Here is a 15,442-nt window from a genome sequence, read left to right on the forward strand (position 1 = left end):
ACATCTTTCTCACTTTTGTGCATTGAAAAGCAAGCTCAAGGCAAATATATTATCATAGCCTTCAACTTGCACAGGTGAATGGAATATCTTATCTACATAGATTGCATATCAAGTAGGGCATATACTGTGCCTTTTGATTTTTCATTAATATTCAACAATGTCCCAATTAAGTAATCACATATATTCCTTTTGATGTGCATTATATCCAAATTATGTTGCAATATGTTATGCTCCTAAGACATTCTAAAGTAAATACTCTTCTTCCTCCAATTATAAGGCAAATGCCATATTGGAATCTTTTGTACAAATGAACTCATAATATTTTCAACTTCATGCAGTACCTCAGATCTAGAAAGAACAATAGGAGCATGTCTCACCTCGACAGTACCATCAATAGAGTGCATCTCAACAATATCGATGAGATATTGGCAGCCACCGTCTATGTGTCATATAACACTGCTTATTGGAGCCAATCAAACGATAAGAATTAGTTTCCATATGACTATAAGGGCAAGCTAGGTAACATTTAGTACTGCATGTATTATGTATCCTTCGATGTGTTGTATGTGTTCACAACCAACTTCCCACAATTTTTTCAACTTAACTATCAACGGTTGTAAATACTATCTCAGATTGTCATAAATAATGAAAGCAGGAGAAAATGTTGTTTCATACACATCCAAGGATGCAAATTATCAGAACTAAAACAAATTGCTACATGCTAGTCATTGTCTTGGAAGCCATCACTTGGTAGTCTGAGTCTAACATTCCGAGGCTCTAAGGCAAACTACATGTGACGCTCATCAGAAGATTTTCATGCCAATGAATTAGCTTGATGCCTCAAATAGTTGTCTTTGTTGTGACCCTCGTCATGCCATTTCATATAAGATGTCGTCTTAGATGACATAAAAAGTCTTTAAAGCCTTGGTATTAAAGGATAATGCCACACCACACAGATTATACAATCTGGAGCGATGAATAGCATGCCCTTCCAAAATTCTACGCAGCCAAACAAGCCAAAATTTGTGGTTAGAAGCCGAAAAGATGTTCAGGTTAGTTTTTGGCAATATAAGGACATAAGACTTCATCTAGCATGTCAAAACCAGCTTTAGGAACGTCACCCTGAATCATTCTATGTGTGTATAAAACATCATCACTACTGCCTTGCCTAATAGCAAAGACCACCACCTAACCTCCCCTTCTACACCGAAAGGCCACCAAATGACATATATCCTTATGTGGGATCCTTGGCCAATCATCCACCACAACACACCCAAAAAATTAGTCATGCCTCAAGCTCCTTGCGGTCCCTAAAGTTTTCTTTAAACCTAAGCAGGAAACGCTCGACACAATTTGCCCAAATTTGTCTAGCAGTGTGCTTAATCTGAACTATCTCGTTGTTATGGACCCGAGCATTTCTGGCCATCTAAAGATTCCAGATTGCGGTTTGGAAGCAAACCCACCAGCATCGCATCAACCAACCTCTTTTAAAACTAGAGTAGTACCACCACTTGAGCTCCATAATGAAATTCCAATGAGGAATTCTCCTTTTACCAAACTTACTGCAGATTGTCAACACCTTAACCACAACATGACAATCGAAGAGCACATGAGCTGCATCCTCGACATGTTTGTGGCGACATATACTGACCACAGTGAACCCTCTTGCATAAAGCCTGCCCTGATTTTGGAGTTTGCCATGGCTAACAATATAACAAAACCAGCTCGCAAGGGGGCACAATCCGTGTTCCGCACCCAAGACCTCCACCTATCCTCTGGGCACTTATCCCTAACATACTCCCATATCTGAGCACATTTAATTTGGCCTGTCGGCCTCCCTTGAACAAGCAGAAAGTCCGACTATTAGTTAGACTCATGACAACACGACCGAGTCAATGCATCCTGGTTTGAACGAATTTTTGAGTTGTAGGTGTCGAAAGCGCCATATCCTGAATGGAATGATTGAATAAAGGGTGGAATAGGTCAAACTCTTATGCAGTCAGGTGGTTTTTGATGCAGATGGACCTGTCCGACCAAAAAATGATGTTCCCCTCTCCTACCCTCCAAGTCACTTGATTCTGAATAGCAGCACTCCATCCTGCGAGAAGGCCCTTCATGAACTAGGAGCTACATCGGATGCTCTTTTTTTACCGCAAGGAATTATTGTCATTTAAATACTTGCTCCTACTAAATTTCACCCATTTCCCCTTCTTTCTACAAATCAAGGCTAGATGAGCCAAATGAGCTTTGCCCATCATATGGAAGTCCTTGATGCCAACACCCCTTCCGTAAGAGAACAACATATTATGCTCCAAGCAAGAAGATGGTTCGCTTTGGCCTTTGTCCACGTTTTCCATGGAAATTTGGCCATCAAAGATTGATTTGGTTCGACATCTCCGCAGGCAACTGGAACACTGAGACGCAATATCTCACCAAACTAACAATGGCATGATTTAGAAGGTAGAGTCGTCTTCAATAGGATAGAAGTTTAGTCTTTCAACCTGCAAGCCTCTTGGTAATTTTTTTTTCACCAAGTCTACGTAGCTCACTAATGTTAGCCGCCCGATGAAAATGGGCAATCCAAGATATCGTTCTGGGAGTTCACTGACCTGCAAACCAAGGAAGGACCTAACTCTCTGCGTTTGTTACTTGTCCAAATTTAAAGGGATGATGGAACACTTATGGGCATTAATTCTGAGTCTCGCGTGCCAGCCCAGGTTAGTTAAGAGCTCTCCTGAATTGAGATCGATAAGAGAATGTCATCAGCAAAACGGTGCATATACCTAGGCATTGAGTACCTCTAGCAAACCAAGCAGTAAGGATACTCTGCCTAGTTTTGTTCACCAAGCCTCTAAACACCATCTCCATGATAGTGTTAAAAAGATAGGATCATAGGAGGTGAGGGGATCCCCTTACCATAGGACCCTTTTAAGGTCAAATAGCTACCAACTCGCCCATTGATTATAATAGTGGCTGAGGTTGAGGATACACATTTCAAATTTTGTTTTAACAAAGTACAATCAAACCCCAACTGGAGCAAGGATTTTTTTTTTCAGGAATCTCCAGTTAACCCGATCATCAGCCTTGGAAAGATCGAGTTCCAGGCAAACTGCACCTCTATTATAGGACTGTAGACTGTGCATAACTTCATGGGCAAAAATAAGATTCTCCCGAATGTGACGATTGGGTAAGAAACCAACCTGCTCAGGCCCAATGATTCTGCCAAGGATACCCTTCATGCGGTAGACAATGATCTTAGTAATAAACTTGAAAATTCTGTTGCAGAGAGCAACAGACTTATACTCCCCAAAGGAGTGGACTCCATCTCCTTTGGGGATAGGTGTGATGATAGTTCTGTTAACCTTCTTGAGAAGTTTACATGTACGGAAGAAGTATTTGACTACTAAGCACACTGACTGCCTCACAATATCCTAATTAAGTTGAAAAAGGAAGTCAGGAAGCCGTCGACTGCTGGTGGACTGTAACCATTATCGGTAGAAACTGCTTCTTGGATCTACTCATTTGTGACGGGTCTATGGAGAGCAGTGTTCTCTTCCTCCAATACACACAGCCCATCAGCAAGGTCGTTGAAGAGAGTCCTGTCTCCTTCGACTCCAAGAAGGTATTGGAAGAATTGTTCACCGGCCTCTAGAATCCAATCTTGGTCCCTGATTGTACTACCATTCACATCCACCTTAGAAATGAAATTCTTTATGCGAAGAGTGTGAGCAATAACTTGGAAATAAGCGGTAATCTGGTCTTTTTCTTTGAGCCAGTGTACTCTCGACTTCTGCCTCCACCTGCACTCTTCTTCAAGGGTATCATTGAATTCCTCTCTAAGCATTCTTTCAATTTGCTCGTTGATAATGCCCCCAAAGTCCTGAACCTACTGAAGATTGTTAATTTTCTCAATAAGATTGATTGTGTGCTACACCATTCGGCCCAGATGGTGCATCTGCCCTATGAGAGAGCGCTTCTAGTGAGCTCCAGCTTCCTGACTAGTTGGATCATGGGACACCCGGTCACCATATTGTGATAATATTGAGTTATTACCCTGTGAAATATTTTCTTATATTTCGAAAATATTGTTGGCAAGCTCAGCTAGTTGACTCAAGAATCACCCGAATCGGCTCGAATCATTCTCTCACTGGGTCACGAGTCAAGACCCAATCAAGTTTGCACCAAAGCTTGAGCCACTCGGCCAAAAATTTGCCGACTCACTGGATCGATGACTCGGATCGGGATTGCTCGAGTTTGGCTCTAATCGCTTTATGGTGTAAAAATCCATTTTAATTCATATGTTCTTAACCATCTTTTGCTTGTTTCTTTCTTTCTTGAGAGCTTTTATCTGGTATGTGAAATGAATACTAGCCAAACCATCCAGACACCCTCGAAGAATTAGGTGGTTGGTATATATATATATATATATAGAAAAGCTAAGCAAGTGTTCTTAGATTCATGACCACTTTCATAATTAGAGTTGGTACCAAATCATAATCACGATCATGCTGTTCCATGCTGTGTGTGGAGGGAATAGACTACACAACATGATTGTAGGAAAAATACACTATAAAAACTTACAACCCGACACAACCGAGTTGCCGAGTCATCTCATTGACCTGGTCGTCTACTGGTCTGAGTCTAATTCCTAGGCTTGTCAACTACGGAAAATATCATGAGATTCTCTCACTAAAGACATTCTATCTTGTTTTGGCTAAATAGCTACAATATTTTCAAAATACTATTAATATCTATTATTACGTTTTGGCTATGTTATAGTTGCAGTGTTTACAAGTGCAGTTCCGAAGATTGTTGGATACTTTGAACATGAAGTTGCTTTTTCAAGACAAATTTCTTGTTTTCTCCATTAGACTTAAATTCTTATATTGATGTAGCATAGTTGATGATCCAGACAAACATTACTCTCTCATTGGTTTTTGTTACGTTTAGATGACATTTAACCCCCCCCCCCCCCCCCCCCCTTTTGTGCAAATGCATGAAAGTATAGCATTTTCATTAATAAAGACAAAACACATTGCCTATGATGATATTTGTAGAGATAATTTGGACGATGTGTTTCCTTGAAGACATGAAAATTCACCCCATGCTAAGTCGAAGCTTAGGTGAAAACAAAAGCATAATTTGCCATATAGAGGACCTTCTTTCATGAACAATCTAAACATATGAGATAGACTGGCATTCCATTTTGAAAAGTTGATGAGGAAGAATACTAAATTGCCCCATTTGTACATGAATATCAGTTTCCTGATTTTTTATAAAAGCTTAGGGAGCATTCTGATTGGCCTTCATCTATTCTGTTCTAAGATCATCAAGATTTGAGATCCACGTGTAGTGTGTGGCATGTGTGTCTACAAATATTGCTATTTCTTCTTTTGTCATAAATTTATTTTTCATTTAAAGTTTTTTTGCCTAAAGGCATTATCTTCATCATAGGATGACTTTCTTCCAATGATATAAGTCGTTACCGTGAGTTTCCTAACAGCTAGAATGGCCCCTCGCTTTTATACGTTAGGGGCATTTTGCACATTCTTTGTTATGCTTGTTTTTAGCGTTCCACCAATAATTTGTGTGATCTAAATGTTCTGCTTTATAGATATGATAGTCACAAATGTCGTTTGCACGTTTTGAAACGGTTAGGTTTTTCTCGGGTATAATACAGCTAACTTAAAAAAATATGGTAAAATTTAAAACAAAAATCTTAAAATTAGGAAAAAATAAAATAAATGAGAAACTGACAAGACAACATAAAAAATAAAGATATAAGAAACAAATAAAAATTAGAAAATAAAAACAACAGTTTGACATTAAAAAAACATAAAAAAATGCCTAAAATGAAACAAACTGGGAAAAACGTGTTCCAAACACACTTTTTTTTTGGTGCTCTTTAAAAAAAAAAACGGTGTGTTTCGCCATTTTATGTTCTTTTCCGAAACAACACATTTTTTTGTGACTATGGACTATATACCTTGTCAATAGTATTTGCCTTGTGTGTGAGAGTTTTCTTTTTAACTTGAGTTACCTGAGAGGCTGTCACCTTATTCTTGAAGAACCAACTATCGTCATCCTCTTAGAGCATTACATTGATCACATCTGTAAGGTTAGCTTTGTGAAAATCATATGCAAAAAATGAAGTTCATCAAAAGATGTCTAGGTGTCATGGCAGGTATATCGATGAAATGAGTTTCAATCAGCAATATCAGTTCTTCATTCTTGACTCCTTGAAAGATGATAGGGTGTGAAAGGTAAGCACTAGCTGCTTAAGCTTCCGTGATTTAGTCCAGCGGTATCTTGAAGGTTTGCTGTATGTGGATATTGTCTTTTTAAGCTTAGTCAAAGATTCATTACTTGATTTGGTAAACTACTGTACCACAAACAAGAAAATGACCAAGCAAGACCCAAAGGGCAACGCATAGAAAAAAAAAACAATGAAAAGAAAAAAAAATCCTAATGCAAATCAAGAGGACCAAAAGATGCTATAAGGTTATTCTAGGAGAACCTTACATGCGTGTGTGTGCTTATTATCCAAGTGCATACTTTTTCAAGAGCCACCATGCTGTGCATCTCATACTTGCCTCCACACGGAAATCCCGGTTATTGTCCTCTTAACATAAGTTTTAAAGGGAAACATCACCTTTTTCTTCTCTTTCTCATATTTGGATGAATCAACATGTGGAAGAAAAGAAGCACAGAGAAGAAAAAAGTTAGCAATGGAAATTGGAACGATCGAAAGATGCCTGAGGGCCATTGCAGGAGAACCCTATATGGGTCCGTGTGTCACAGGATATAGTTTTTCGAGATTAAACTTGTTCGGCATGACATACTTGTCTCCATTATTGAAATCCGTGCTATATCGGTGTTATTGTGCATTTTGCCCGACCAAAAGCCAAAGGTTGTTTTGATAACCCCAGACCTAAGACCCGAGGCTGATTTCAGATCCTTGGATCTTAGATCCGTGGTTCTGAAATTGGAGGTTTTGCGAAATCGCGTTTGATATTGGTTTTCTCCCTCTCTCTCCCCCTCTCTCTCTCACACCCGAAAGAGCAGGTCCGGTATCGCGACTCTCTCCGGTGAACTCCAGCGGGCCATGGCGTCCCTTATAAGGTCTCTCTCTCTCTCTCTCTCTTACACAACCGGTAGAAAACGAGTTCTCGGAGACCATCGATCTTGCTGGGAAAAGAGGGTTTCAGAGCCTTCTCTGTCCAGCTAGAAAAGGGCTTCGAAGCCCTTTTTTACAGCCCCTCTTTATCTGCTGCTGGGGAAGGAGAAAAACGACAGCTCAAAGCCCTCCGGTTCTCGCCGGAAAAGAGGGCACTTTTTCCGGCGCAAATCAGAAATCGACGGATTTTTATGATTATAAGTTTGATAGAGTTAAGGATTGCTCATCAGATCCGAGGTTGGACCTGATATTCTCAGCTATCAAACGCAACCTAAGTTCTAGGAGAACACCAGCTCTTGCTTCTCTTTCTCACATTTGGACATTGTGGTTCGTGATGTTTGTTTCTTTCATGTTACTGTTCCTTTTATCTTTCGAAAGTTATTCTGGCTATCCTTTTCTTGACAGTTCTATTCTTGCTATCTTTTATTGCATTGGGGATTAGTGATTTTTGTTTAGCAATTTCATGGAAGAAGTCTGCATGGGTTTGCTGAGCTTGTTAACTATTTTATTTTCTATATCCATATGTCAAAATCAAGCTGTATATTGATATATTTTTGAAATTTCCCGAACTTGTAGACTATTAAATGAAGGATAAAAAGAGGTTTTTTGATTATGGAATGCGATGAAATGGACCAAATTATTGTTGAGGAAGGGGAAAATGCACCTTGCTTATCGGGCTTGGAATCTCATATGGAGGAAGCAGAAGGCATGGAGCCTCATATAGATGAAGCAGCCAAGGATGCTACCATGGACCTCAATATGGTTGAAGGAACCAAATCCACCAATATGAACCCTAGTGCAGATCAAACAGCTGTTGGTAATATGAACGATGACCCTGCTAGCAAAGAGCTTGTTACAGCAGGAGAAGATGCCACTATGGAGCCTGTTCTTGGAATGAGCTTTGACAGTTACGCTGAGGCAGAAAAGTTTTACTATGATTATGCTAAACATGTGGGATTTGGCACTAGAATAAAATCAACTAGCCGTTCAAAGAAAACAAAAGAGATTAATCATGTGGTGATATGCTGCAATAAAGAAGGTTTTAAGGCACCAAAAAGATTTACAGCCTATTCAAAGCCAATAACAAGGATTGGTTGCGATGCAATGGTGAGAGTTAAGCAAAACTCTTCAAAGAAGTGGGTAGTGACCGAACTCCACCTTCCCCACAATCATGTTTGTTACCCAAACATGGCAAGACGGTACAAATCGCATCATCACTACTTGGACTCTGGAGGTAAAAAATTTAAGATGAGGGGAAAGAAGGATCAGAAATCGGGGAAGAAGGCAAATCAGTCTGTTAATACACTATTCATAGCTCCAAGATTTTATCCACAATTTCCCTTTGTTCAACAGGTTCTAATGCAACAGCAACAGTTAGCTTTTGCTCAACAGCATCAGCCACAACAGCAACAGATGATGTTTGGGCAGCAAGAGAGCTTACCTTCTGAACAGCAAGGCCCAAGGCATCTGAAGCTTGGGAAAGGAGATCTGGAAATGGTTCATCTATTTTTTGAGCGTATGCAGTTGAAAAACAAATGCTTTCATTACATGGTGGATGTGGACAGCGAAGGAAAATTAAGAAATGTGTTCTGGGCAGATGCCAAGTCCAGAGCAGCATTTGAGTATTTTGGAGATGTTATTATGCTAGATACGACGAGTTTGGTAAGTAGATATGACTTGCCTCTTGTTACATTTGTTGGAGCTAACCACCATGGTCAGTCTGTCTTGCTGGGCTGCGGCCTGCTTGCAGATGAGTCAGTTGAGTCATTTACTTGGCTTTTAAAATCTTGGGTTGAGTGTATGTCAGGGCGTTTCCCAAATGCCATTGTCACCGATGAGTGTCAGGCTATACAAGCAGCAGTTGGTGAGGTCTTTCCAAAAGCGCACCATCGTCTATGTTTGTGGCACATCATGGAAAAGATCCCAACAAAGTTGAGAGGATTAAGTGACTATAAAGCCATTAAGAAAGCACTTAAGAAGGCAGTTTATGATTCTTTAAGATCTGACGAATTTGAGAGATCTTGGAAAGAGGTAATTGACACATATAAGCTTGAGGATAATCAATGGCTCAGTTCATTGTATGAACTCCGTCATCAATGGGCTCCAGTTTTCATAAAGGATATTTTCTATGCTGGAATGTCTACTTCCCGGCGTGGTGAGAAGTTCAATGCTTTCTTTGATGGATATGTGTATTCAAACACTTCTTTCAAGGAGTTTGCTGAGAAGTATGAGATGGTTCTTAAGAAGAAATACAATGAGGAGGCTCAAGCTGATTTTGACTCATACAATAAGGTGCCAGTCATGAGGACTCATCTTTGTTATGAAAGTCAACTTGCTAAGGTGTATTCTGGAGAAATATTTGTACTATTCCAGGAGGAGGTCTATGGAACATTTGATTGTTACAACATTGAACGTACTAAAATAGATGGGCATTGTTCTACTTATATCCTTAAAGAGCGTGTTTTTGACAAGGATGGCAATATCGTGGGTTCAAAGGAGTTTGAAGTTATGGCAAGTGAGCCTGCAGCTGAAGTTCAATGCCTCTGTCGTCTGTTTCAATATAAAGGTTTCTTATGCAGGCATGCATTGTATGTTCTTAACCATATAGGTGTGCATGAGATCCCAAACCATTATATTCTGCCTCGCTGGAGGAAGGACTTCAAACGGATACATGCTTTACAAAATCATTCTGACATTGTGGTGCCCATTAGTGAAGCACAACGGTATGACAACTTGTATCAGATGTTTATTCATCTTGTGGAGGAGGGTTCTTTATCAGTGGACCACTATAAAGTTGCAGTTAGAGGAATTGCAGAACTTGTGGAAAAGATTCTGTATGGGGCAGAGAGTCATAATGGATTTGTTGGCAACTATACTGACAATTCTATTGATGGGAATCAATACAATGAAGTCAATCTGACATTTACACCCATGATGAATTCATGTGTTATGAATGATCCTTTGAGGGTTTCATGGCCATTTCACCTGGATGATGGAATCTATGGTTCTGTGGAGACCAACACAAGCAATAAAAAGAGATGCAGCAAATGTGGGAAGCTTGGTCACAACAAAAAGACATGCAAAGAGGTTGGTTTACTAATTTCACTTCTACTGAATATCTAGTGATTAAACATGAGACTGACGTAAGGTGCATTTATTGTCATCGTGTAGATAAAACAAGAAATTAGGTGTTGATTACTTTATTCTCAATGATCAGTAATTTTTTCCTGACGATGCCATTACAGTATTTTGCTCTAAAAAGTTAATGGTGTTTACATTTTTGAGCAGGTAACCGAATCTCCTTTGTCTGAAGGTTTCCTATCACAAGGTTAGATGTAGAATGATTCATTTTATTAGCCAGGTATGTATCATCAAATCTCTCTCTTCTAGTAGGGAAATTTTTTGCAGGTTCTAAAATTGAAGCTTGTTTGTTCATGCTAATTTTTCTCTTGCATTAATGACATTTCTCCTTTTGCTTTTTTTCTTATCAGGTTGGTGGTGTTGATGGACTTTTTAACATATTGAATTACTTGGGGTTAGCATGTCTAAGTCATGGAGCACATCGTCTTGCCTATTAGCCATGCAGCATTCGACTCTGGTTTCCATACTTTCAGTTTTGTTGGCAGGGAGCTTTAGAATTTATCATTACCCAGTGTTTAATGTGAGGATAAGAGGGTCCCACTACTGGTGGAATGGTAACTTAAGCCAAAGAAATGTTTGGAGGGGATTTCTCCATTTGACAGGAATAATTGTTCCTTTAGGTGTCATTGCTGCAAAATGTGAATTTTCTGACTCTTACTTTTCCTCACAATTGAACAGAGATTTGCAAGTTTAATGGTACATTTTAGGTGACTTGGGGTTCATAACTTTCTTCTATCTGCTGTTTTCCCAAATACAATTACCGGTGCATGGCAAGCTGAGCTAAACTTCCGAGAAAAGAGGTGCTTCTGGAATTGGTTCGACAAGTATCTACATCACTAGGGCCGAAACGCTGCATCAAGGCGAGTGAGGGCATATTGAAAGTGCTCCTTTTTGTACTTGGCTATTTTACATTTCCATTACTGGCTCTTGTTTCTATTGTTGGTAATGGAAGTAGATGCATTATAGAATGTATAGACTACACAAGAAGCAAATATCTTAATTCAATTGATCAGTATCAATCTTTTCTCAAATATTGCTAAGCTTTGGACAAGCTTCAATTAGCACATTTTCACGGTATGGACAAAGGCAATGCAGTGATCTACCGTTTCCTCCTCTGCTGCTGGACCATCGGACAGTTGTGAACTTGTTGGTTCATGTTCATTGCAAGTCATGGTGCACACACATGGATAGAACAGTGAAACCTTTCCAGACAAACAAAAGTTTCAGGTGAGTAATATATGGATACCTGGTTGCCTTTTTTCCTTTTTTTTTTTTTAAATTATTTGTTTAATGTCTGAACACCTGATCAAGTTGGATTCTTGGTATCTCTTTTTCCTGGATAACCCTGTTACTTCTAGGCACTGGCACGTTGAGACTTTCACTAGTGCTGAACAGTTGTATCGCTGAAATGGAAGGTTGGTAGGTTTGCTCTTTTTCATGGTATTCTAACTATTGCGTTGGTTGCCCGCAAGGGTAGCCTCGTTTGGGAGGATCTTTACCATGTTAATTACAAGATGGACTTTGATTTTGATCTCTGTCTATCTGTGTTTCTCTCTCTCTCTGATAAGTTTATCACTGGGAGATTTCACATCATGAGCATGCTCACAAGTAGTGTGATATTGACCATCTGTCTTTTTCATGTTCTCTATAAAAATATGGGCCACACCTCTCTTGTTTATTTGTGCTTGTGTCAGGATCAATAAGCTCCCTTCATTTTGTGTAACAGGGAGTTCTTCTAAGAAAATGATCGGTTATGTATGTCAGGGTGCTCAGTTATTAACCTAGTTTTGCTCAATTATGTATCCACAGATAAGGCTACAAAATGGGAAAACTGCTTGTGACTCAGTTTCCATCTGTGAAATAGGTTTCAGTGGCCTGTAAGTATTTTGTTCAGTTGCTTGCAATTTAAGGCTTGTTATCTTGTAATTATTTGTCTTATACATTTTAAGTGGTTTAGTTTGAATTAAAAGTCTCAAGATCTGATTCTGTTGCCATTTCACTAGAAAGATTTCTACGCACTAGCGTTCTTGTTTTCTTTGGCAACCAGCATAGATGGGTTAGCAGATTTAAGTATGTAATTTTGTTATCTTGGAATTAAAGAGTTTGAAGGAGCCAGATTGAATTAACCGTATATATTTTGCTTTTTCCATGAACACCAACTCGAACTTAAACTTGATTGCCACAAGAAGGCATCAAGGTTGAAGATTTGGTTAATTCAGGCTGCTTGCAAGCTCTACAGCAGTTTTTTAAAATGTCATTGCATTTCATTTCATGGACAGTTTCTTGTAGATGACAGAGCCAATAAGCTATTGATTTGGGAAGTTTGTCAGTGAGTTGAAATTTGAATCTTGGGATTAGGGTATTTGGTGGCAAGGATGAAATTCCCTGCTTTTTAACTCCTTTCTAAGGATTTCTCTCAGTATCCTAAATTAAGAACGGTATCGATGCCAAAGAACTAATTCTTTATTGCTTATCTTAAATGATATTTTTTTGCAAATGCATCACTTTTGTCTCTATGTGCGTCTTGGATGTGTGTGTGTGTATAGACAAACTTATGTTTCTATCTTGAGGAAAGTTGCATGGCATGTTCCTCACTATTATGCAAGTCTCCGACATTACTATAGCTGTCTATGTGCTTATGTTTACCATTTTGGATATGCTATAATGTCCAATGGCGATACTCAAAAGAGCATTAGGTGCTATTGTGTGCAATTTTCTGTTTGAAGTAGTGGGACATGTCACCAACACAAGTTGAAGTATGCTTGTTATGTGTTTCAAAGTTAAAATAGATAGTGCGTGATCCATCTAGGTCCCGAGGAGTTTCTTGTAATCGGATAATGACTTGGCTCTCAAACAGGTGGTTGAGGACCGCGGTGTGGTATTCTGCTTGAAATCAATTCACTGTTGGGTTGTGGTTTTTCTTGGTAATATGGAAAAGGGAAAATGGAACTAGCTATATTACTTGTTATATTGAAGAAAAGCCAAAAAGGTTTTGGACAATTTCTGGATACCTTGCATTTACCCATTTTTGTTGTATACGAGTTCTTATATTTTAACCTCTTCACTTGGTCCAGTCATGCAACCGTTCTTGATTAGTAAGGGATAACTGTAGCATTGCCTTATTGACCAGTCTGAAGACTAGCTTTTTCTATCATCAATGTGTTTTTGCATTTCTACTAGTTGAATATTAGGTTCACCGTAGTGAACACATTTGCATGGTGAAAGCACATTAAGATGACAGTTGTTCTCAAGGTTAGGTAGCTGTCTATCTAAAGGTAACATACATAGAAGAAAACAAACCACAAGACAATTATTTAAAAAGATTCACTCTTAAGTGAAATTGACACACACACGAATCTCTTGGCTGAGAAAAAGGAGTTTTATATTGTTTCCTTTCAACTGGTTGATTTATTGTTTCCTTTGCTATAAGGTATCCTGTTAGCATATTTCCTTTCCTTGCTGGTTATCTCTTTATTTGATAATAAACTATTTCTGCGTGTAATTCTTATCTCGTGTCTTCATTTGGGTTTAGATCATGATAACAAGTCATCTTTAACAGCCCCATGCAAACTCAATAACTAGAGGAAGGGTGTTGAGCTTGTTACAAAAGGTATGGAATTAGGATGTTGTGATTGCCTTGGTCATGTGGTCAACAAGTAGCCAGTTTTGATGTATTTGAGGTGATTGTTGTGAACATGGTCCAACATGAAATGTACATTGATTTCAACGTACTTAGTGCAAAGATTAAAGTGAGGCTTAGTAGACAAATAGGTATAGCTAATCCTGTCACACCATATGCAATGTAACCCTTGTCATTTTGCATAGATTTTTATAATTATTTTAGTTGATTTTGGGCAACTGCTAATGGTTTTGAGCTAAAACAATTATCTTATAGCTGGTTTGTTTGCATATTGATTCGCAATCTGAAGCTGGGTTCTGGTTAATGCAGTGTTATGACAGGTCAGGAGTAAGAGCAGAATATACATAGCATGTTAGTGTATTCTGTGCAAAGTATAGGTGACGGAAGTAGATTGAAGTGTCTTTGTTACATGTGTTTCTTATTTTTCAAATATTTCACATAATGTGAGGTATGAAGCTGAAAAGAGGGTCTGGATGTGTTAGAATTAGAAAATTCTATGTTTGGTGATGCCTTTATTGTCAGTTTTGGCAAAATTGAGCAAATTTCTAAAAACAGTGTAAGTGTGCTCTTCGTAATAGCTCTAAATTCATTTGGTGACTTAATGTTGCATATTGTTTTGATTGTTTATGAACTTGTTGAAGTATTTAATGTGTGAGTGAATTAGGCAAATGACTAAAACTAATTTAGAAGTTATAAAATCAAAGGTTGTGAAATGGGATTTTTAAGGATGCTTCTTGGATGTTACTCATGGATGGGTCCCAACACTTCGTTTGCAGCTATACCTTCTAATTCAGTCTTAGTATGTGAAAACTATGCTGACAGAGGCCAAGAGAAAACTAAAGAAACCCTCGCTACTTGCTTTAATTCAAGTGAAAACGAAAGGCAACAAGAGTAGGTTTTGCAAGTTTGCATTAAGTATGGGTTTTGAGTTTCTTATTAAACGGAAGAAGAGGGGCGTGTTTTGAGGGGCCATTTTTGAGCTGCCGCCAACCGGTGAGATAGGCAACCAGTTTTCCTGAATTGGGGTTTCCTTTCTTGGTTTTTTTATCGTCTTCGTTTTTGGTGGATCTTCTTTCTCCATTCTCCCATACTTATTACCTCAATGACACGAAGCTACGTGCTTTACAAACCTAAAACCAACAGGTTTTCAATTATGTTGAATTCTCATTCAAGTTGATTTTTAAGGCCACATAAGGGCTACATCCACTGTGGGAAGCCATCTCGAGCCCCCTAGAGGTTTGTGTGTTTGGCTTATAATTTGTTGTAGTAATAATGGTGAACAAGATTGTTGAACAGCAAGTCCTTGAAGGTTGATCTTTGCCTAATCCATCTTAGTTTTCAAGCAGGTTTCATCCAGCTAGGTTAATATATTCCTGAATTGTGACTCTTCCTTGGATAGGTGAATTGGGATTTGAATTGTTTTTTCCCTAGGTGATTTAATGGGTGCCAAAGAAGAATTTGACTTGACGTAGCCTTGATCATGT

General features: G+C 38.8%; 1 protein-coding gene across 7 annotated transcripts; it reads left to right on the forward strand.

The window, feature by feature from the left end:
* The first annotated feature begins 6,955 nt into the window (after nucleotides 1-6,955).
* LOC116252431 (protein FAR1-RELATED SEQUENCE 6-like) lies at nucleotides 6,956-14,560 on the forward strand. 7 transcript variants are annotated; one of them, XR_004172180.2, is made up of 8 exons: nucleotides 6,958-7,504; nucleotides 7,754-10,264; nucleotides 10,466-10,538; nucleotides 10,669-11,545; nucleotides 11,677-11,733; nucleotides 12,128-12,195; nucleotides 13,851-13,928; nucleotides 14,268-14,560. XR_004172180.2 is itself a non-coding variant. In XM_050077348.1 (4 exons), exons 2-3 carry the CDS (start codon nucleotides 7,790-7,792, stop codon nucleotides 10,508-10,510), a joined length of 2,520 nt encoding a protein of 839 aa, XP_049933305.1. In that variant the 5' UTR covers nucleotides 6,956-7,122; nucleotides 7,754-7,789; the 3' UTR covers nucleotides 10,511-10,538; nucleotides 12,128-14,560. The 7 variants fall into 7 exon arrangements, 1 of the variants encoding a protein (XP_049933305.1); XR_007573170.1 differs by having other exon boundaries at nucleotides 6,958-7,122; XR_007573172.1 differs by lacking the exon at nucleotides 13,851-13,928 and having other exon boundaries at nucleotides 6,958-7,122.
* The last annotated feature ends 882 nt before the right edge of the window (nucleotides 14,561-15,442 follow it).

The sequence above is a fragment of the Nymphaea colorata genome, chromosome 4 (genome assembly GCF_008831285.2).
Source record: "Nymphaea colorata isolate Beijing-Zhang1983 chromosome 4, ASM883128v2, whole genome shotgun sequence".
Taxonomy (NCBI): Eukaryota; Viridiplantae; Streptophyta; class Magnoliopsida; order Nymphaeales; family Nymphaeaceae; genus Nymphaea; species Nymphaea colorata.

Coding starts and splice junctions, on each gene's coding strand:
- LOC116252431 (XM_050077348.1), top strand. CDS start 7,790: ATGGAATGCGATGAAATGGACCAAATTATTGTTGAGGAAGGGGAAAAT. Junction 10,265..10,465: donor ACAAAAAGACATGCAAAGAG/GTTGGTTTACTA, acceptor ATTTTTGAGCAG/GTAACCGAATCTCCTTTGTC.